Here is a 23,616-nt window from a genome sequence, read left to right as displayed (position 1 = left end):
CGGGTGTTCCCGAAACGCATGCGCAATAAGATAAGTTGGCGCGGAACACCCGGATGTGCTGCCGCACAAGCACGATACGGTAGAAGGAAGAGGCATGACGCCATGTTTTGATATCGTCATCCCCCCCCAAACCGCTGTTTCCCGAGCAGCACAATAGTCTGTCAGTGTTTTTCTGTTGTGCGCCTCGTGTTCCGTGTTCCTGGTGGCCGTTTTGGCGTGCCCCTTTGGCCAGCCCCATCGTCGCGTCGAAGTTGGATGCTCTCCTTCACGGCTGCGACGTTCATCCTCGTGAGTTGACGGTCGCTGGAGGTGGCCCCCTTCGTGTCTTTTTCATGTCCGGGCAGGTAACCGAGGAGCGGGGGGGTCCACGAGCGTCGTCTACGTGGTGGTAGTGTCCTAGTGACGGGAGGACGAGCAGACCACGATCCTCCACCGAACAGTTGATCTGAGTGGTTACGTCACACGACCCTGAGCTGGGCTTACAGAGAAAACGCTTGGCCAAAGAAGTGGACGGCGACGACGACGGGGACGAGGACGACGGCCCTGTTAAAATGGAGCTGCGCCTGCACTCGCCAGCCGGAGCAGAACCAATCGTCTATCAATGGCCCCTCACCTCTGGATCCGGATCTGTGAGTACATTATTTTCGTTAATTGCACCCGACCCGCGGTTATTGTGTCCGCTACATGTATACGATATATGTATATATATATGTATATTCAACTCGAAGGTCTGGCGTGTACGACCCTGTCGTTTATCCCGATTCTCACAGCTGATCGTACATCCATCGTGAAACGCAAATTTTTTCCTCCGTCACTTTGTCACGCTGTCACGTTTTTTTTACTTAGAAACGACAATACATTTCAAATTCTTGTATCCTGGTTGCCGTGTTTATCGTTAACGAGTATCTATGTAGGCGAATATTAATTGTGTGTTCTATACAATGCGTATGTATATGTATATATAAGAGTGGGATCAAAAGGCAACAGAGTTGGACAAAAATATGCCTTTGAAATAGTAAATAGGTTATTATATTTTCAATTTTAATTCGTTATAAATAAAATAAAGTACTAATAAATCATTTTTTTTATAAATTTTATTTTTTTATTACACGAATATGTCCTAAAAAATAACTCCCTATTGTCATAATATTATTATCCACATTAAAGTACACTTCTTTATATAAATAAATTAATTTATTATTATATATTTCTCATAAAATAAATATTTGATTGTATGTTTAAAAATATTTTTTTTTATGAACTTGGGAATCCAAATGAGTACTAAGTAAATCTGTATTGTAAATTCAGGAACAGTGATTTATAACAGTAAGAAATGTCAGGAAAGCAGAGGTACATTTTATAGCATGTTATAAATTTTGAGTAGTATATAACTTGACCTTCATTTATAGCTCCTTCCTCTGGAACATCTTCTTCAAACTATATACAAGAGAAAAGTTTTACTTCTGGTGTAAAAATATTGAATGGCATTACATTAAAGTAATTCAAGTTAAACAGAATTTACCTTTTTGTTTACAAAAATGTTTTTACTTTTATAGTTGAAATAATCATACTTTGAGAATAGTTTTACAAATACTACCATTATATTACATTTGGTATTTAAAGCTTTATTTATTTATTAATTATAGGATCGTCACGATGGTGCACTTGATGTTGTTGAAACAATGCGATGGGTTTGTGAAGATTTACCAGATTTAAAATTACCATTAGAAAATAACATACTTTGCGAATATGACACAAGGGACTTTGAAAGTATGAAAGGTTTATGCGATAAATTTAATAGAGCAATTGATAGTTTAGTTCAGTTGGTGAGTACAATATATGTAATGTAAGAAACTAATGTCCTAACAATAACTCGATGTTATTTTAATGTAATTAATTGTTTTAACATTTTCAAATTAATTGAATGCAGGAAAAGGGCACTAGTTTACCATCACAGAGGCTAAATAAACGTCCCAGCCGAGGTTTATTACGACATATACTTCAGCAGACGTATAATCAAGCTGTAGTTGAACCAGATAAATTAAATCAATATGAACCATTTTCACCAGAAGTGTATGGAGAAACCAGTTATGAGCTTGTGTGTCAAATGATCGATCAGATCGATGTAACAGAGGATGATGTATTTGTTGATTTGGGATCTGGAGTTGGTCAAGTGGTTCTTCAAATGGCAGCAGCAACATTATGTAAAATTTGTATTGGGGTTGAAAGAGCTGATGTACCATCAAAATATGCACAAGTATGACATTTTTCTAACATGTTTCTGATGGTTTAATTCAATCAATTACAAGATTTTTACATGTACAATTCTCTTATTTTTGTCAAATATTAGAGTATGGAAATAAACTTTCGTAAATGGTTGAATTGGTACGGAAAAAGATGCGGCGACTATCGTTTGGTAAAAGGTGATTTTTTAGCTGACGAACACCGTGAAAGTATTACCGGAGCTACAATTGTGTTTGTTAATAATTTTGCATTTGGTCCAACGGTGGATCATCAACTGAAAGAACGATTTGCTGATTTACGGGATGGTGCACGCATAGTATCGTCAAAATCATTTTGCCCCCTTAATTTTCGCATAACAGACAGAAATCTTAGTGGTAATGTATTTCGTTTTTGAAAATAAATAAAACTATTTGTGAAAAGTTCATAGATGTAATTTTAGCTTTTCAATTGCAGATATCGGTACGATAATGCATGTTTCAGAAATGTCACCTCTGAAAGGTTCTGTCTCTTGGACTGGTAAACCAGTGTCTTATTATTTGCATGTAATTGACCGTACCAAGTTGGAACGTTATTTCCATCGTTTAAAGAATAATAAACAAGGTGGCGATGAAAACTCTGATTCTGTGATAAGTAACACTGCCAGCAGTAATAATAAGGTTACAAATAGAGGAGAAAGAGGTGATAGAGCCAAACGAGACCTTTCGAGGCAGTTAGATAGTCCAAATCATTCGGAACAGCAAGGGACAAATAGCGATTCAGATGTAGATGAAAATAACATTAAAAATCGTCGACAACCAAACAAAATTCGTAGAAAATTAAATCGAAAGACCAACAGTATTACAAGACCTCCAGCTAGAGGCGGAAGACAGAGAGGAAGAGGTGTGAAAAAGTCTAAGCCCAAGAAAGTAATTAATATTTCTGGCCTGGACTTGCTGCATAGTCAAACACTACTTAGTACATCTCCACAGGCTCTGGGGAAAAAACCACCGCCCGCGCCTGGTTGCGTGGATCAACAGCTATCGTCATTATCGCTCTCTTTGCAGTCACATTCCACCTCTGTACACGAAGAACTTAGTATACCACCTGCTCCGTCCGCTACTCCATATGCTTTACAAATACTTTTGGATTTGTACAGGTATGTTTGTTTTTGTAATATGACATGTATCTATAGAAAAATTTGTTATACAATAAGTATTTTTTTACAGGGACCAATTTATGCTCATGTTAGAATCAATGAGAACTCCTCAGTATAGAGTATCGGTCAATACAGATATTGCAAAAGAAAGAGAAAGAAATTCAAAGCTACAATCAAGAGCAGCACAATTAGAAAAACAGATAAAAGTATTAATTGATGATAGTGTAGCTCTTTTGAAAGCAAGAATGACAGAATTAGGTATAAATGCTACATCACCTGGAGATTTACTTGCAAAAGCTAAGGAAATAGTTCTTAGACATAAACAATTGCAAGCAAAAGCAAGTAAATTACAGGCCCAAGTTGCATCCATGGAAAGTGAGCAATCAAGGTTGACTGCACTTAGACATCAAGAATTGCAAGAGAAATATAACAATCTCTCAAGTGCAAACGGCATATCAAATCCACCACAACCGCTCCAGGATTACATACTGAAAGAAATATCCGCAACTCTATCTCATCGTAAAAGATTGCATTGTCAGGTTAGTATTTATACAAGGTAATTCTAGAAATTGCAATAAATTACAACTTTTTTCTAAACAAAATGCTATAATTTGCTAAAATGTTTTCACTTATAAAAAAAAAAAAATTATATCAAAAGACAGCTTTCTATTATGGTTTTAAACTCTTTCTTATATCAATTTGTTGTATTATCGCGAAATCCCAGTCCCTAGTATCAACCTGTATAAAATTCTTATATAATGAAGCGTGTGTTTAGATATATAATTTAAATATTGACTTTACAGGTGTCCAAACTGGAACACGAGTTGAATGTTTTAGAAAGGGCAAGCAGCGAGAAACAAGTTGCTGCTATTGCTCAACAGCAAAGAGAAGTAATAGGCTCTAAACATTCGCAAAATCAACATCATCATCAACAGCAAAATGGAAAAAGTGGATCGACGCGAAAGAGTAGAGAAGGACGATCTAGATCACAAGAATGGCCCGATGTTCCTGACATTGGAAAGATACAAGAGAATAATCCAGAAATACTAGCGCAAAAAATTTTGGAAACAGGCAGACAAATAGAAGCTGGTCGTATGTTAAGTAGACAAAATACTAGTACAAGTAGCAATTCTAGGACCAGACTGCCACAAGCATCTCTTAGCTTTTCTACTACTTCGTCGTCTATTTCATCCTCGCAACCACAGACGAATAATAAAGAAACGGCAAATAGAACTCAGGAACCGCCCAGGGTCGCAAACTTCGAAGATAGATTAAAAAGTATAATTACAAGTGTCTTGAACGAAGATCAACAAAATAGAAATAAGCAACAGCAAATGCAGTTACAGGTGCAATTACAAAATCAGACTGAACCAGATAGAAAACGTATTGCATTACCACAAAACGTTGCTACTCCTGATTATACACAGGTAATGTTAGTGATATCAGGAATTTAATATTTTTTTTTATTTCTATAATATTATCATTACTTGAAACCCAAATTCATGTTTCAATTACCCTTTGGAAATCATGCTCTCAACAATAAATTTAACGATAACATACGAATAAATATCATTTATACTTACATTGTAGGTTTCACCTGCAAAGTTAGCACTTCGCCGTCATCTCTCTCAAGAACGTCTTTCATCTCACTTAACACCCTCTGATAGGCCAACAATCGACTCCAGGCAATCGAGTCATGACAATCGTATTGTAGCAGGAGGAAATGGATTGCTCGGCACTAGGACGATCGGCGATTTGGTCAGCGGAGAGATAGAAAGGACTTTAGAAATATCCAATCAATCAATAATAAATGCAGCCGTTGATATGAGTGCGATGATAAGACCAGAAACTGTATATTCTCCTATTAGCAGACCAGCTAGCGCAGAAGGTGATGCTGGTTTATCAACCCTCGCGCATGTCGCAAGTTACGCACCAACATCTTCTGCAGTTTCAACATGCACAACCGCTACTTCAAGATCGTCTGTATTATTCACTCCAGTAACGCAACCGCAAAGGTATTATATACTATGCTTATGCAACAATAATTATTTTTATATACAGTCTAATATGGTATTATAATGTAAATATCTTTTTCTGTCTAGATATACGCCGGTTCAGTTACCTCGTGCAGACATTAAACCTTATCATGAATCGTACTTTTCTGACAATCCTTCCCAGTCTATTGCACAGACCCATCCCCCACCGTCATTGCACTCATCGCAGGCTGCATCGAATGGTGAACTTTTGCCAGTAGAAGGACTAGCAGCGTCTTTACATGCCCGTATACTAAATAATCACAACACGAAACCCGAATCGATACTTTCTACAAGTAGAAGGTATGGAGTTCTTTTTTTTTCTTTTTTACATTTTGGAATTGATATTTATTTTTACACGCATTTATTTTGTAATAGATTTCAACCATATCCTCGATACGCAACCAGTAGCAACAGTAATGGCAGTACAACAACAAATGGTATTGTAACCGCCATTTGTCAGTCTCAGCCTTCGATGTCAGTGAAAACAGAAGCAGTCGTGTCATCAATAAGCACAAGCGGAGCGCCATTAAGTCCTCTTGTAGAACCACACTCTAATACATCTACTCCATTAGTCGATGAACCCCAAATGACAACACAAAGGCAGCGAAATGGTATTGGCGACGATGGTAAGCCGGACAATTCCATATTTGTATTTTATACCTCCTATCACACGTTCTGTCAGAGTATTATATTAGGAAATGCTTTGGAATGTACTCGTTCAAGTTGTCAAATATGCTTCCTGTATTGGCTAAAAAAAAAAAATGTAAATGTTAAAAATCGTTAAAAACACATAAATAAAGCATATTTATATCTTCAATGTTGCATTTATGAATAAAGGATAAACAGATTTGGATAATACTCAACTTGGCAATGCACATTACCAATCTAAGAATAGATTAAACATCTTCAAATTTATGAAGCGAGTTAAAATATAATATTGTACATTTCACGTTTACCTTGTTAATAGTAGTTTGATCCTACCATACACCAAAAATATGATTTTATTGATTCTACTGATAAATACTCTTTTATACCTTTTACTATACGAACCTTTTACTAAACACTTTGCTTTATCTTCATAAACACTGTTGTATTAGTTTCTGCTATGCATCTTTCATTATTTTTTATGCACTAATGGTTTAAGATTGTTATCTATGGTTTACCTTATCTTATGGAGCTGGTACCTGATCTTTATTTATATTTATTTTTGTTGTTGTTTGCTGTATTTGTTAGATGCACTGTAGCTGTTTGTTGGTTAGCTCTGTCTGTCACATACTCAATCTCACTCACAACCCTTGAAGCTTGTTTTATTAGAGATTGAGACACAAATCAGAGGGAGAAATCAAAAAGTACGGCTGCCTGTGGGTTGGTTCGTGGTTGCTGGTGAGTTGTCCCACAGGGGTTGTTCAAAATTTTTTTTTCCTTTTTTTATTATCGTTATTACAACCATTCAACAAATGAAGATCTAAATTTTCTTAGTATATTTTAGCCAAAGATACAGTTAATGTGCACAAAAAAAAGTATAAAATGTTAGTCAAAATATTTCCATGAAAATAAGCCAGACTCAAATAAAGTTGTTTAACATTTACAGCATACTCGTGCATATATAAAACCTGAAAACAAGTAAAGCATGAAATATTTAAATAAAAACATTGTATTTTAGTTAATGGGTTTTTGTAATTTTAGTGCATGCTTTTTTGCATGAAATTATATTGTATTAAATGCGATTAACATAGTATTTATTTCATTGAGTATTTGTACATGCTGTGCAAAAAACAATGAAGTAAATATTAAAATATACTTTACACGGACACATACACGTATTTATTAGTTCTTATATAATCATAGTTTGTTAATCACATTTACTAACTACATAGTCAAATTTTGTAACTTTCCCTCTTCTTCCAACGTGGTTCCTCATTATATTATTAAAACACGTATTATTTTATACTAGTTTCCTCGTGTATTCATAATTTTTATACTTTAACACTAATACTTTAACACGTACACGTGTACATGTACAGACATATTCGAATATATTTATACAAAATTACACATACTATAATTTAAAAGGGTTTTTGGCTTATTTTTATGAAAATTCCTTATGCAGTCTAACAATGCATAAGCGGTATAGTGGTTAAGTGAACCCTTTTTTTGCAGATGGAGAGGCAGATTGGCAAGACCGTATTAGTTCTGGATTTGATAGACTGGTTGCATTTGCTTCTACTGAACTAGACAAGCGAAGAAGATCCACAGAGGGAGTGAATACAAGTCCGGACAGTGGTTTAGGATCAGATAGTACTGTAACGGGACCACCACCTGTGATCCCTTCGCCCGACGAAGCGCTGGGACCTCCTCGCACACCTTCACCGACCAGCCCTCGCCCACCGAATCCCTCCAACAGTAACACAAGCAGCGCCGCGTCTTCAGTGCCTCTAAAATATCAACGGCAACCAGATCCTGAACGACACCATTTTAAGAAAAAGTTTTTTCATAGAGATTGGAATAACTCTGGAGGCACCAGTAAGTTTCGTCCTAAAGGCAAGGATTGGGATTGGAATCATTCAGGACAGTGGCCTTCGAATGACGAACAATCTTAATCTACTTTTTATACTGTAACTTTGAATCTGAAGCTTTTAACGATTTCTCTTACGATTGTTAGGTTTGCAGAATTGAAAATGCCGGTTGCGGATGATATATCGTTTCTTTTGATAATAGAAATGTTATTGCCCCCTCCCCTCCTTCTCCCTGCTCCTTATAGTATGGTTGAAATAATTTTTAATCATTGAACATGTACAATGTTGCAGTACATTGCACGCTTAATTCAAACGCAATTAGTGTTTGAGTTGATTCGTCCTATTTTGCGATGACAAAATATGATGCAACATTTTAGCTGAATTTGAGAGCTCGATAATTTTTTCTTCTCGTATATCATTGTCGAAAAATATATTTATTTAATGAGAAACATTATGAGGCTAAATGTACTGCGAAATTGAAGTTGGTATTTCAATGGTAAAGAATCTATTTAATATTTAGCCGTATACACGCGTATATTGAAAAGTGGATGGTCAAGGGAATGTAAAACGCATTGTTATACATTACTCACTGATAAGTAATTTAACTTAATATTATTAGCTATTACATTTTTTGGTGAGAAAAAAAAACAATTTAGAGGATAATCATTATTGATTCGATATATGGCATACGGTGAGAATGTGTTTGCCTTCATAAATATTTGCTATATATCATAGAGATTATATTCCCTGAAAAAGTGAACGGCTTGTAATGCGCGTCTGTAATTATGGTACATGACTGTTACATGTGTAATGTGGTAGGCGTTAAAGGTGTGCTGTGTAAAGAGTGTGCCATATATTATGGATGTTGCAGCTGATATTAGTTGGTAAACAAACAAAAAAAAAAAAAAAAAGTGGAAAGAAGCTACCAAAACCTACGTGTGTTCGTAGCAAATATTCGCTGCAAATTTTATACGCGATTCTATAATCTTCCATCGTTTCTGGAAGATTGTATATTGAAGTGTTCACTGTTGCTCATAGAAAGTTATGACGACAGACGGCAAAGGATAGTCATTTCATCGGAAGTTAAATCTAATTCGTTTCTTTTTTTTTTTTTTTTGGGGCACAAATTTACCCACTTTGTTTGTGAGATTGTGCAGAATATCCAAAGAATGATCTCTGCGAGTATCGATTAGATTTTTCCAGCGGTTTGGATCGGACTCGGAAATCCCGCTGGTAAATTCGAAACAAATTTGTAAATAGATGCAACGCGTCATCGAACACGCGCGTCTATGTATAAAAGATTTTTTAGTCATTGTGTCGTATATAGGGTATCGGAAAATTGTAAAGAAACCACCGAGCAACCGTCAGCAATGACCTTGTAAAAAAATGAATTCGATCGGCGCGCCGTATATAATTGTAATTAATTATCAAATTATTTAATAATCCCCCGTATACATTAATGCATATAATTAATCACGATGTAGGCACCTGCCAAGTTTAGCGTGTTATATACACTGCCGAATCTTCTATTAATTTTATTATTGATCATGATTATTATTTATTGTTTTTATTGAAATATTTTAATACTAAGGTTTTTGTAATAAGCATATTTTCTCTTTCATTCTTACCTTCCATTTACAATAATACATCATTTTCGATTTCAAATCTTAATCACTGTATGTTGAGAATCGTCGATTGTATTGTGACAACATTTTTTTAATCAAATTGTTTCAGCACTTTATAGGTATTCGAATTCAGCATAGAACAATAGGATACATTTTTAAGCGTATATCATCGGGGGAAAGAAGTTTATTATGATGTTACACAATTGTGTTAATCTTCATCCATATACACTAACACTTTTCTTGTAAAGAAGCTAGTTTCGTTTAGGTATTTATTCATTTACGGCGTGAGAGAATAATGTTGAGAATTGCTAGTAATTATCGTACAATACGATTTTATAGAAATGAAAAAAAAAACAGATGTAAACAGTATCTAACAAAGTACAAAGTTCTACCTGAACAGATTATATTTCATACGATATCTGTTTTGTACATCGAGTAACTAATGCATTAAAATATACTACATTTTTATCTTAATTTATTATATTTTTAACCGTTCCATGACAATATTATGCATTATATATAGTTAAAAAATATCGTCTATAATAGCTAATGTATGTGTACGTAATCAACAAAATTTATATCTTTCTGTGAATTGCATTTCCTCTATGCACATTATACATTGATCGTAAAATATTGTTAATTCATAGAAACCTTGGTGTCAACGACATTTGTAATACAGGTGCCAGCATGCACCGTATATTGTGTACGTTTTTGCAAAAGATAAATGACATACGGGTTATGCAATGCGTATGCACCCACACGCATATATAAGAACAAGTTTGTCATTCCTTTGAGCACTTGAACTTGAAATTCAAAGCGCGAAATATGGCCTTCATGTTTGAAATTATATTATTAGTTTTACTGTGCGTGGTATACGGACAAGACGCACAGAACACCGAAATCGTTTTGTTACCGTTATGGAATACAGAAGACAGTACAGAGGTAGACGTATATTGCAGTCCATTAATAAAATATTAATATTGTAATGGTTAGATTGAACATACAAGGGTATTCGTGATTTATTGTTATATTTCAATACTTATATAAAAAAATTACAGGTACCACTAAGTTTTAAGGCTTTCGATCGATTTGTCGAGTTAACGTTACATAGGAACGACAAAATCACAGCACCTCAGTTTCAAGTTTGGAAGTACATCGATGAAGACTACATGGAAGAATTACCGGAACTCGATAAACCCGCGCCTTGTCATTATCTTCACAGGAATGACTTCAGTTCAGCGGCCATAAGTCTCTGCAAAGAAGGTGGCATGGTCAGTATCTTGATCCAACAGTAAATAAGATCGTTACAAAGAAAGATGTTTCGTAAAACGATACTCTTTCTCGTCGCAGCGTGGTCTCGTCTTTTTGGACAACGTCACGTTAGAAATTATGCCGCTTCAAAACCAGGAGATCTCGTTTTTTAACGATCATCGTGTCAGACAACGTTCGGAATCTTTAGGAGAGCCACATATTGTCAAGAGAGCACACGCGCCTTCTATATCTTGGGGCAACGAACCGAGTTGGTACAAACACAATGAAATAAACACGGATCTGAATGGAGAGCTATTCAAAGAGCCAAGACCGAAGAAATCGAGCGATACTCTGACATTGGAGTTGGCAGTTTTCTTCGACGAGCCTGGCTACAATCTCTTCTCGCCTTTCTTCGACAGAAACGATGAACAAATACGCGACATGCTGCTAGCTTATATAAACGGCGTACAAGCGATTTATCATCATCCAACATTAGGAGTTATAATTGACATTTCTCTCGTGAGACTAGAGATTATGGTGAAGCAACCACGCGATCTACCACATTTTGATGGAGACAGGAGCAACTTGTTGAACTCGTTTTGTAATTATGCCAAGAAACGGAATCCTCCGAACGAGTATTATCCCAATCACTGGGATATGGGTTTGTACATTTCCGGTTTGGATTTCTACGTTATGGAGGCTGGACGAAAAAACAATGCTACTATGGGACTTGCAACGGTAGGCGGAATCTGCATCGATCAATATTCTTGCGTTATTGCTGAATTGGGTGTTACCAATCAGTTTAAAAAACCATACCCGTCGGCGGGTTTTACATCCGTCTACATAGCTGCTCATGAAATTGGTCATAAGTAAGTGAATAAATACCATGTGTATATTTTTTGTTGATATCAATTTCATGTAATTTCTGTACAAACTACCGCATTTAAATGAAATTCACAAATGTATTTTTTTTTTTCTTGAAAAGCTTAGGAATGCATCACGATTCGACGGGCAATCCGTGCCCCAAGGATGGCTATATAATGTCTCCCAGCAGAGGTACGAACGATGAGACAGTTTGGTCAGAATGTAGCCGCGACGTAGCGCAAACACTTTCCTACAAGAAGCCGTGTCTCACAAACAGGCCATCTTCTCAAACAAGTAACCGACTCGATCATACGCGATTTTTCAATCTACCGGGTAGAGAATGGACCGCAAAGAAACAGTGCGAAGTACTCCTACGTGATAAGGATGCTGCAGTCGTGACCTTATACAGAGCTTGCGAATCGTTGCAGTGCAAGACACCGCATAGGAGCGGTTATTACTTTGCTGGACCAGCGTTAGATGGAACCTTATGCGCCCCAGGGAAGGAATGCCGCGGCGGTGAGTGTAAGAACGCTTTACAGATTTTTTCGGGAACAAACGGGCCCCTTGTTCGACCAGGAGGGTGGAGTGATTGGAAATTAGGACCCTGTAGTAGTGCATGTCTCCTAAAATCCACCGGTGCGCAGGTCAGACGACGATTTTGCAATAGTCCAATTCCCAAAAATACGGACACCGGTTGTCGAGGATTACATTACGACGTAGTGCTGTGCAAAGACGATAGGCTTTGCAAAAAGAAACGTAGGAGCATCGACGAATTTGCAACGTTGAGATGCACCGAATTCAGCGAAAGATTGCCAGAATTGGACGGCAATGGTGGCGGTCTCCAGGCACCACACGAGCCCGAAAGACTGTGGATGGCTTGCGCTATATTCTGTCGTCGAAAAGACATAGCGTCTTATTACACACCGCGTGTGGAATTAAACGACCTTGGCCTTGACCCATACTTTCCAGATGGGACATGGTGTCACACCGAGGAGGGACAAAATTATTTTTGTCAGCAGCATCATTGTCTGCCGGAGAATTTTCGTTCTGAGAAAACGCTCCTGAAAAACCATCAGCACGACGATATCGAATTTGGGCCCCAGAACGCCCATCCTAATGGTCTTAGTTTCGACGATCAGGTGATTAAATATCACAGTTTGGGACTGGACGGTTTGCCACTCTTGACCTCTCTGTCGCACGCTATTGGATTTCCATCGGACGAGGATGAATGGATCGATAAAGATTACATAGAGTTAACGAAGCCACCGCAGGAGATCGTCTTCGATGCACAATATTAACTGAGAAAGTAACGTCGATGATATGTACCAATATTAGCGCGAATTTCTTTTCTAATTCCCATGCAAAATATTCGCTTGTTTCCTTTAAGTACTCTCTACTGCACGAAATCGTTTGGCCCCGTTAGAAACTTTCCTATCGCGTGACGTTCAACCTTTTTCAATCATGAACCAGAGATGCCAGACAGCGCCCCGGGTGCACCGGTGACACCTCATCCCACTTTCTCACACTATGCCAGATCACGCGTACGTGAGTTCGTAGAGTTTCGGAGAGTCGACAAAGGCAAACTGACACATGCCCTCTTTTTCGATTCTCCGAAGCTGCCCGAAGTAATTTCGGACCATCTCGTGGGAGTCGAGAGAGGAAGGCTTCCATTTGCCGCCTCGTTCTTGAACAATTGAAATCCGACCTCACGTCAACAGCATACGATATACGATTTGGAATCTTGACTGCCCAGGCATTTTTACTTTTTGACTATATAGACTCACACAAACAAAATATCATAATGAAAAAAATTGTGTGAAATGGGGCCTCTGTTAGCCTCCGTTGGGCTCTGCTGACCATTGTTTACTACTGCTTACCACTGCTGATATTTCTAACAACGTATAACGATTATTACTTCCTACTGCTTGCTCCTACTGGTCTCTGCTTGCCACTGCTGGTCTCCGCTGTCCTCCGCTGGCTTCTGCTGGCCTCTGTTGGCCTCTACTGACCATCGCTTATATTTCTGACAACGTATAACGATTACTACTGACTTCTGCCTGCCTCCGCTGGACTCAGCTGCCCGCTACTGACCACTCCTGATACTTCTGACAACGTATAACGATGACAACTTGCTACTGCCTGCCCCTGCTGGACTCTGCTTGCTACTGCTTGCCACTGCTAGCCTCTGCTGACCACAGCTGACCACCCCTGATGCTTCCGACAACTTATAACGATTACTACTTGTTACTGCTTGCCCCTGCTGGACTCTACTTGCCTCTGCATGCCTCTGCTGGCCTCCGTTGGCCTCTGCTGACCGCTGCTGACCACTGCTGACCACCGCTTATATTTCTGGCAACGTACAACGATTACTACTGGCTACTGCCAGCCTCTGCTGACCTCTGCCAGCATCTCCCGACCTAAGCTAGCCTCTGCCAACATCTCCCGACGTCAGCTGACCATCGCTGACCACTGCTGACCGTTGCTGACAACTTGTGACATGATGTAATATAATATAATATGTTTATATGTATTAAAGTTTTGTATAATGTAAATCTATGGCAATAAATGATATAATTTCAAAGAATTCTATGTATTCTCATCATTTTTTACCCCTCTTTCCCTCTCCAAATTTCCCGCCGCCAGGAATTTCTACGAATTCCTGGAAATGACGTCATTTCTAAGAATTCCTGAAAATTCTCCGATCCCTGAAACTTACCGGCGTCCCTGAAACTTCTCGGAGTCCCTGAAATTTCTAAGAAGTTTCAGGCAGCGGCTAAAATTCTGGCCTGAATTTTTCGGCAAAAATTACGTAATATTACGTAACATTATGTAATATTACGTAATAGCCCTTTAAAATTTCTCCGGTCGGAATTTTTCGGCACAAATTATATAATGTTACGTAATATTACGTAATATTACGTAATGACGTCATTTCCAGGAATTCGCAAAAATTCCTGGCGGCGGGAAATTTGAAATCTTTCCGGGGAACTTAGAAAATTTTAAAAGATTCGGAGTATCTTATAACTAAGGGAATGATTTCGATAGGAAGAGAAGGGTAAAAATGATGAGAACACATAGAATTCTTTGAAATTATATCATTTATTGCCATAGATTTACATTATACAACACATTAATACATATAAACATATTATATTATATTACATCGTGTCACAATTTGTCAGCAACGGTCAGCAGTGGTCAACGATGGTCAGTGATGGTTAGCTGACGTCGGGAGATGTTGGCAGAGGTCAGCATAGGGTACCAGTAGCCAGTAGTAATCGTTGTACGTTGCCAGAAATATAAACGGTGGTCAGCAGAGGTCAGCAGTGGCAAGCAGAGATCACCAGGGGCGAATAGTAGCATATAGTAATTGTTATACGATGTCAGAAGCATCAGGGGTGGTCAACAGTGTTCAGCAGAGGCCAGCAAAGGCATGCACAGGCAAACAGAAACCTGCAAGGCAAGCAGAGACTTGTAGGGGCATGCAGTAGTAAGTATTAATCGTTATACATTATCAGAAATACCTGCAGTGGTCAGTAGCGTTCGGCAGAGGCCAGGAAAGTTCAGCAGAGCCAAGCACACGCTGACAGAGATCAGCAAAGACCAACAGAGGTTAGCAGAAGTCAGTAGTAATCGTTATAGGTTGTCAGAAATATAAGCGATGGTCAGCAGAGTCCAGCAGAGGCAAGCAGTAATCTGGAGCAGTCAGTAACAGTCGTTGTATGGTGTCAAAAGTTGTCGGGAGTTCTGTACTTTTGTTAGCACTGGTCATCAGAGGTCATCAGCGGCAAATAGAAACCAGGAGTAATTTGCAGAGTTCAGTAATGAACTCTAGGAAGGGCAAGTAAAAATACCTGGGCAGTCGAGATTCCGAATCGTATGCCGTAGACGGAAGTCGGATTTCAGTTGTTAAGAGCGAGAAGGCAAATGTGAGCCTTTCTCTCTCGACTCCCACGAGGCGGTCCTAAATTACTTCGGGCAGCTTCGGAGAATCGAAAAAGAGAGCATGTGTCAGTTTGCCTTTGTCGACTCTCCGAAACTCTACGAGCTCACGTACACGTGATCTGTCATAGTGTGAGAAAGTGGAATGAGGTGTCCCCAGTGCACCCGAGGCTTCGTCTGGCATCTCTGTCAAGAACAAAGAGCACGTCGAGAATTGACGAGATCATAATATAAAACCGTATCTGTTATTTGAAATTAAAAAGAAAACTTCGATAGAATTTGCTTTTATTGTTCATATGCCCGTACGAGTTTCAATTTTTTTTAGACTCAATTATAATTTTACAAATGGTTGCAACGTATATAATTATTTACACGTATTTCTATTAAGCAATTTTTGGAATTGAAATTGATTGTACGGAGTCAATACATGCATATTATTTTTGTAATTTCCACCTATTTCTGTTTGCTCCGAGTTATTATGTAATCTCTTATTCGCTTTGTACGGTACAATATAGATTTAGATGTCGTAATTCCAGTGAATTGTATGTATACAAGACGTATAAAAATGGAGAGTATATAATTTTATATAAACATGCGCCCACGTATTTGCACTGAAATTCTACTGTTTCGCCATGCAGTAGTGTGTGAAAGTATCTCGGGAGATAGGATGATGACGTCACCTACTTCGGTGTCTATTTTAGGAGTGTCCCGATGTTATATCCAGCGTAGGAGCGAATCAAGAGACAAAAGGATCAAATAAAAATACAGATCATATAACTTAATTGTATCGATATTATTTTAACGTACAAATAATTAACCAACCGTTAAAATTAAGAAGACGCGTGACATAAGAAAACAATCAGCTCGATATTACAAATAATTATTTGTTTATACGCACGTCTGCGTCCATGTAACAAACTGTGCCACTATCCATTGTAAATATGAACAATAATGAGATTTATGAGCTTTTTTTGAATGCTTAAATACTATTCCTCTAAATTTGTTACTACGTATATTTATTTATGTTATTAAACAATTGAGTAACGATATATGGATGAAAAAAGAAATAATGTGTAATGATTTGAACACAATGACGGTGGCTCAATTTGTCATATTTCAGCAGATATTATCACTCGTACAAGACGAACATACGTATCACATTTACACTATCAACGCAATACTTATATACCACGTATATGTTCACAGGCATACACTCGTTTACTCAAGATGCATACAGAATACATACTCTGAATGTACATAATGAACAAATTAATTAAACCGTGATCACGGAGTTGTACGGTAACAGACTCTTACTGTTAAATCGCATAACTTAATGTAATATATTTAATCTTAGTCAGTATTTAGGATCATTTTTCCCGCATGTAGAGGCAAAGTACATTCCATTGTACTACAAAAGCAACTTTTCTTTTCTTTATTTTTCGTTTTATATTCTAACGAAAACAAGCCTTGCCAAAATTCAAATCAAAAAATTGATTTTTACATCTGACTAATGTGTAAATCACATTTTTCCTAACTATGAGATAAAATTATTTACTTCGCCTCAACAATTATTATTCACAGCTCTCTAACCACATATTATGTACTAGAACGTACACGAGTGTTTACTCTCGTCAATTGGGACGATTAGAGAACTGTCGTTGTGATGACAATTATCCATATACTTTCCTTTCAATTTCATGTTCAATTTGGCAGAGTATCATACAATATGTCCTTAGCACTTTGCGATAATGATTCAGGAAATTTGATGTCGAATGAAACTAGAAGGTCGCCTTTTCTTGATGGTTCTTTTGGGAATGGTAGGCCATGCCCTTGAATCCTCTTGACCAAATTAGGTTTAACAATTTCCCTTGTCAGATTTAAAGTGATTTTTTCGCCAGTAAGCGTAGGAACTTCAATGACAGTACCACAAAGAGCTTGTTTTAAACTCATCTTGCAAGGGTATCTTATATCGCTGCCTTCTCTTCTAAATAGAGGATGTGGCTTGTCTCTAATGATAAAAACAATATCTGCTGGAACTTTTCCACGGCCTTGGTCACCTTCTCTTTGGAAAGTGATCTTGGTACCAGCCTTCCACCCTGGCTTTACATTAATTGTAAGAACTTTGTCTTCTTTCCTTGTAGTGCCATCAGGTTGTACAACCCTCCTAGAGATTTTCATTTTCTTTGTACAACCACGTAGAATCTCTTCCAAAGTGATACATAAATCATGTTCTATAGCAGGATCTTGAGCACGATCTTTGCCACCTCCTTTGGTGGAGGTAGGCCCCACAAAATTGAATGAATGCGATCTGAAGGCACCACCTTGAGAACTTTGATGCTGAGGCCCAACTCCCAAACCAAGTGGATCATCTATGTCCATATCATCATCATGGAAACAGAATACCCTGTTTCCTATAGGGTTACCAAACTCAAAGAAGTTTTGGAAGGGGCTAGCAGAACCAAAGAATTGAGCAAATGTTGCTTTTGGATCGCCGTGGAAACTGTATGTTGGACCACCTCCATGTCTTGCTGATCCAGCTTCACCTTTCAGGCCCTCTTCTCCATATGTATCATAGACATCTCTCTTCTTAGCATCAGAAAGCACTTCATAAGCCTCTGCTATTTCTTTAAACTTTTCTTCTGCATCTGCACTTCTGTTCTTATCAGGATGATATTTTAAAGCCAGCTTTCTGTATGCTTTCTTGATCTCATCGTCTGTGGCAGTTTTGGTTATGCCTAATATCTTATAATAATCTTTCCCCATTGGTAATTAATCTATAACAGATCAAACAAAATATAAAATTAATATAATACTTTTTGTTTAAATTTACATATCTAAATGAAAACAAATAAAGTATAAGAAAGATTTTCAATGGTCCAAGTATATTTTGTTATTTCTAAATATTTTAAGTACATGAAATTTACATTATTGTACAAAAATTATTTTCAGTTTTCCTTATGATTGTTAAATTACGTTTGATTAATCTCTTTTTATAGTATCCCTTCAAATTATCATGTTGGTTCAATGATGTGCACTTATTTCAATCTACATAAATTGTTTCCTATTAAACCGCGGCCAGTTCTGTCAGATATACATATAAGGCGCTTCGCTGTCGCATTTTTTTTCCAGAAAAGCACTAGCCATAAAATTAATCGATTTTATTCGAAACTATACGGTACATATCGCGATCGTAATACGCACGCTATTACGTGTCCTAACCGGAATGTTATTACATCATTACAAGAACATTTTTCGAGAATCTATGCAGTGTTCTACATCGACGGTTTGGGAAACATCGTTTAACGCAACGTGGCCATAGAAGTATAGCTCTTTCAGAAGTTTCAAGTACGACTTCGACGTCACAGCATAAAGAACCTTTTTTCATTTTACACGGATTACCTTTACGCGATCACACGGAAATATTCTTTTATTTGCGCACACGACTCTCAATCACAGGATTTTTAATCGTCGGTACTATTTTACATTACGAAGTGCACGATTGTCGTGTAGTGCAATTAGCACAGAAACGAAGTTTACCAACTCTTAATACAGGAAATTTCCAAAAGAGATCGTTTCAACAAATCTAATCTGTTACTTAAATATATTTGAGTGATACGGAAACTTTGCCATGAAGCGATTATTCGTAACGTTGTTATTAGACGACGTACGCCTTTTGCAATTGGAAAAATAATTACTTGCGAGACTACGTGATTCTATGCACTCGAGAAGATTTGGAAATCGCCGTTTTTGAATGCTAACGTTAACGGGTAATTTTCGGCAATAAATTAAACTCGTTAAAGGCAACGGAATACGAGACGATAATCGAGGCACAGGTGGAGTAATGGCACGGGGATACCGAACGCGATAATGCCAACGATCTGCCATTTTTTTTTCGCATATTCTTGAGAAAAGAGGCATGGATATCTCTCTAACGCACACCTACGTATGAATCTCACCGATATCTATTTCTGGCAATGATGAGTGTCCGTTCCTACAGGCGTACAACGATATCGAGCAGCGTAAAAATAAATTCAACCGTGTCCACGATGGCTGTGCTGATCTCCACCTTGAAAATTTCTCTCTCGTAAAATAACGCGACGAATGTACGAGAACAACTCCTCACAACGGGCCGCCCATTTTTTCCCCCCTGTGAACATCTGACAGAATCCGAGTTCGTGTAGAGCTATAGTACACAATTTTCATTCGATACTTACTGCTGTTTTTTCAGCGATTGCTTGACAAATAACAAAATCCAATTGGCACTGAATTCACTAAGCTCTTTCGAAATATTATGAAAATCAACGATATGTTCGCTTCTGACAGATAGGTCGAAACAACATTTAACACTTCTCGTCACGTACTAAAGTGTCGCGCAAGCTGCGCAGTCCATATATACAAACTTTCCTTCTAGTGGCTTCCGGAACTTTCGAGAATGGGTCGACGGCAGTTCCGTAGCGCTTATTCGATGACGTCAGGAGCCCAACTCTTGATTATAGATCGAAAACATAACCGGCAATCATGCGCGCGTTATACAAAACGCAACATCGATACACCATAAAGGAATAGTACGTTAAAATTATACTTATGGGACAGATTAATATTTTGATATTAGAGAATTATAATTTTGAATAAACATTGCTGGAATGTAGAAGAAAGGAACAGAAGTATTGTTTTTGGTACAACCTGAACTTAGCCGAGTATTGTATTGATATATACTGGGTGAACATATATTGTAGGCATTAAGAATTCTGTGCATGCATATATGTTTACACTGTGACTGAGCAATTTGAAGATGCTGAAAAGCGTAAAGTAATTAAATGTTATGAGATATAAAATATATTTTGCGAGCTAATGATTACATCTTATCATTACTAAAGGAGAAGTTGCGTCTTTTCAATACCTTCTTTCATATCAATAAACGGTACTTCTTTTCTTTTCTTTTCTATCTTGGCAATTGTAATGAAATTAATTTTGCACAAACGTATTATTATAGAAAGGTGATAAAAGTTAATTCCATTTCTAATTAATATCACATATATTTCACGTGTACGTAGTAAACAATATTACTCGAAGTTGATTCGAGTTCATCTGCTCAATCGTAAAAATAATGCGTGTCTGCACTCCCGTGAATTCGGGGGCATATATTTGTCGTAGAAATCTTGAACGAATTCTTCTACTTTAAAACCGAACTTCTGGTACAAAATTAATGCGGGATTGGTGGCTGAAACGTGTAACGTAACGTCTTTGCCCATGCACGTTTGAATTAGGTGATAAAGCATAAATGTTCCTATGCCAGATTTACGCCATTCGGGACGAGTTAAAAAGAATGATATGTATGCTTCGTTGTAACCGACGTCAGGAACTAAAATTGCAAATCCTACGACTAATTTTTTGTATAGAACAACACAGCTGAAATCGGGATATTGTAAACATTCCGTTACTGAAAAAAATACAACGTCATTATTTTTTTTCTAAATGCAAACTTAAACGTGCGATATACGTTTGTATACATTAATTAAGACGCAAAAATAACTGACGAATATAATGCTGAATAGAATTGTTACGTAATTGCCATGTTTACTTACAATCAATGCCAGGCCAGAAAAATTGGCTACATAGACTGTTAATCGCGGGAATGTGTTGTGGCCTAATATAGGAATAATCGATTGGTGCTATTGGCGATGATATCCATTTAGGATTTAATTTATTGGCTTTGATGAGAAGTTCATCCATTACTCTTAACCATAATGGACGGCATGAAGTGTCTCTTCTTATAAATGGCTTCAAAAGTCTATTTGTATATGGGCTATGTACAGATGTAGGTTCATTATATCCCTGCAATCTTTGTTCAAACGAACCCAAATCGTCGCCAAAAAATCTGTCCAATACCCTGCCAAATTCTTTCAAGGGCCTATCAGGTATTTCTGTTTTAAATCCAAAATGATCAATATCCAGTACAGGTAAACCGTATTCTCGTTTCAGTTTTCGTACAGTTAATTTTCGATAAAATCGTCTAATTTCCGGAGGAGCAGAATTCAAAGCGGATTTGTTAACTTGTTGCAATAAATATGCTTCCTCCTGATGTGTCATACGTGGAACCTTTTCTTCTGTAAAACAGAATTTTGAAGATTGTAGTATAAGCATAAATTGTGTAATAAACACGTAAAACAAATATATTTACCAATAATGTGATTTCTTTGCCAGGGCCACGGACGCCGTTTTGTCACATTAAATAAAGAACTAGGTGGTTGTTCCTGAACAGAACTTAGACTATCGCTACTGTCTTCTTCGTATTGGTCTTCTTCATCATCATCTTCTTCTTCTTCTTCTTCTTCTTCCTTTATCTGATCTGGGTTAATATTAGTAATAGATTCAGATGCAGCATCTGTATTAGATGTCCAATCAGATGTAAAGTCATCCAGTAACTGAGAAAAATGGAAGTTGTTAGTTTGATACTGACAATCTCTTATTAAATCAGATAAGGATGGAGTGTCACTTTGCTCATTAAGAATTGTATCATCTTCGATTTCCATATCTAAAATTAAAGGATACCTTTTTAATTTACCAACTTCCTACATTTCTATTCATTGTTCATGTACATACTACTTAATTCATCCTCCTCAAGTAAGAAATCTAATAACGTTTTATTAGGTTGTACATAGGCTTGTGAATATGCAGAACACCCTTGACTTTTTATCAATTCATTCCCATAAATGCTATCTTCTCCGACTGAAATACTTGACTCTGATGGAGTTGGACTATGGTGCAATCTGCTCGTCGATTTCACTTGGTTACCAACTTGTTTTTTACGGTCCAATATCATCTTTTCGTCTGAAGGCAAAAGATGTAATTAGAATTACATCTTTTATACGGATTTAAAAAAATTTTGTAAATATTATTATTACTTTTGGCAATGAGGACTTCAGGTGGATCGTTATCTATCAATCTCCACCAACCAGACTCTCCTAATTCTGCTGTTCCTGATTTAAAAAAAATTCCACTATAATGAGAAAGAGTTCCAGATATAGTTCCGATCCAGTTCTTTTTCTTTTTACTGAAAACAAAAAAAAGTAATATTAATAATAATATACTTCTTGATGAACTTATTTTATCAACATGTATAGTAACTTACACAGTTTTTTTAAACAAGCAGTCCCAATTTCGATCAACAAAAGTACTGATATCAGATTTCCAATGAAAGTATCCTCTTTTACTGATACCGCTTGATTTCTCACGTAAATTATACAGAGTCAATACAATTACATTAAGCCAAGGCATTCTGTTACGGGCTACTGTTTCTTTGCCAAAAGGACTACAGCGATGGCAATTCAATTCGAAGAATACATCTCCCACAAAAGATACTGGGACACTTCCACGTTTTAAGCATTCTATATGAATTTTTCTTGAACATCCATTACAACGTAAGGCTGGTTTATTGTAGGGATCACTGAGACAATTACAACTTTTACAAATATCTGTTTCAGAAAAATCTACAGGTTCAACTTTCATATCTTCTCTATCAACTGTATCTGACATTGTTCATTTATATAATAAATTACAAAGTTATATATTGCTACAATATTCAAATGTGGTTTTCAAATTCAGGTTAGATAGTGTAAATAAAAGATTCTCTGTTTCACGCAAGTTGCTAAACTTTTGTATTAACAAACGTCATTAGTCATTCAAAAACAATGTATAGTAAAACAACAAAACTACATTGTTAAAAGTTTCCATCTGAGCATTATGCATATTTCAGAGAAGACTTTATGTATACGTTTCTCGTTTACATTGTCTTTTGTTGTCTATTTAAGCAATGTTACAAGATGGCAGACCGGTACCCAGAAGAAACTTGTCATGAAAGTTCATGAAGTGTAAGATCACATGTATACCTCGTTTATAGTGGTATAAATATAATGAGAAGTTAGGGCAAACACTAAACTTATTCAATGTAATCAAATAAATAAATGGATAAATATCTATGTACATTAAATAATTAAAGATAT

General features: G+C 37.0%; 4 protein-coding genes across 8 annotated transcripts; 2 read left to right on the top strand and 2 right to left on the bottom strand.

Moving 5' to 3' along the window:
• Positions 1-7: 7 nt before the first annotated feature.
• Gpp (DOT1 like histone lysine methyltransferase grappa) lies at positions 8-10,030 on the top strand. Of its 4 annotated transcripts, none has more exons than XR_013081001.1 (12): positions 8-629; positions 1,647-1,826; positions 1,931-2,257; positions 2,351-2,618; positions 2,698-3,379; positions 3,450-3,918; positions 4,183-4,806; positions 4,970-5,394; positions 5,482-5,715; positions 5,791-6,041; positions 6,649-6,798; positions 7,576-7,713. XR_013081001.1 is itself a non-coding variant. In XM_076781365.1 (12 exons), the coding sequence occupies exons 1-12, from the start codon at positions 552-554 to the stop codon at positions 8,013-8,015; spliced, it is 3,915 nt and encodes a 1,304-aa protein (XP_076637480.1). In that variant the 5' UTR covers positions 8-551; the 3' UTR covers positions 8,016-10,030. The 4 variants fall into 4 exon arrangements, 3 of the variants coding, with proteins under 3 accessions (XP_076637480.1, XP_076637479.1, XP_076637482.1); XM_076781365.1 differs by lacking the exon at positions 6,649-6,798 and having other exon boundaries at positions 2,698-3,149; positions 3,213-3,379; positions 7,576-10,030; XM_076781364.1 differs by lacking the exon at positions 6,649-6,798 and having other exon boundaries at positions 9-629; positions 7,576-10,030.
• A 133-nt stretch (positions 10,031-10,163) lies between these two features.
• Stl (ADAMTS metallopeptidase stall) lies at positions 10,164-13,546 on the top strand. The gene is made up of 4 exons (XM_076781368.1): positions 10,164-10,498; positions 10,615-10,827; positions 10,907-11,676; positions 11,793-13,546. Exons 1-4 carry the CDS (start codon positions 10,382-10,384, stop codon positions 12,967-12,969), a joined length of 2,277 nt encoding a protein of 758 aa, XP_076637483.1. The 5' UTR covers positions 10,164-10,381; the 3' UTR covers positions 12,970-13,546.
• Positions 13,547-16,385: 2,839 nt separating this feature from the next.
• LOC143350419 (dnaJ protein homolog 1) lies at positions 16,386-20,031 on the bottom strand. 2 transcript variants are annotated; one of them, XM_076782562.1, is made up of 3 exons: positions 19,828-20,031; positions 19,570-19,770; positions 16,386-18,387 (listed from the first exon to the last, which is right to left on the bottom strand). In XM_076782562.1, the coding sequence occupies exon 3, from the start codon at positions 18,374-18,376 to the stop codon at positions 17,315-17,317; it is 1,062 nt and encodes a 353-aa protein (XP_076638677.1). In that variant the 5' UTR covers positions 18,377-18,387; positions 19,570-19,770; positions 19,828-20,031; the 3' UTR covers positions 16,386-17,314. The 2 variants fall into 2 exon arrangements, with proteins under 2 accessions (XP_076638677.1, XP_076638676.1); XM_076782561.1 differs by lacking the exon at positions 19,570-19,770 and having other exon boundaries at positions 19,828-20,028.
• Positions 20,032-20,629: 598 nt separating this feature from the next.
• On the bottom strand, positions 20,630-23,149 carry Atac2 (Ada2a-containing complex component 2). Its single transcript, XM_076782559.1, has 6 exons — positions 22,746-23,149; positions 22,519-22,667; positions 22,217-22,444; positions 21,795-22,148; positions 21,199-21,720; positions 20,630-21,053 (listed from the first exon to the last, which is right to left on the bottom strand). The coding sequence occupies exons 1-6, from the start codon at positions 23,147-23,149 to the stop codon at positions 20,698-20,700; spliced, it is 2,013 nt and encodes a 670-aa protein (XP_076638674.1). The 3' UTR covers positions 20,630-20,697.
• Positions 23,150-23,616: the final 467 nt, after the last annotated feature.

The sequence above is a fragment of the Colletes latitarsis genome, chromosome 14 (assembly GCF_051014445.1).
Source record: "Colletes latitarsis isolate SP2378_abdomen chromosome 14, iyColLati1, whole genome shotgun sequence".
NCBI classification, from domain to species: Eukaryota; Metazoa; Arthropoda; class Insecta; order Hymenoptera; family Colletidae; genus Colletes; species Colletes latitarsis.
The sequence above is the reverse complement of the archived record's forward strand: the minus strand, read 5'-3'. Positions and strand labels throughout refer to the sequence as shown.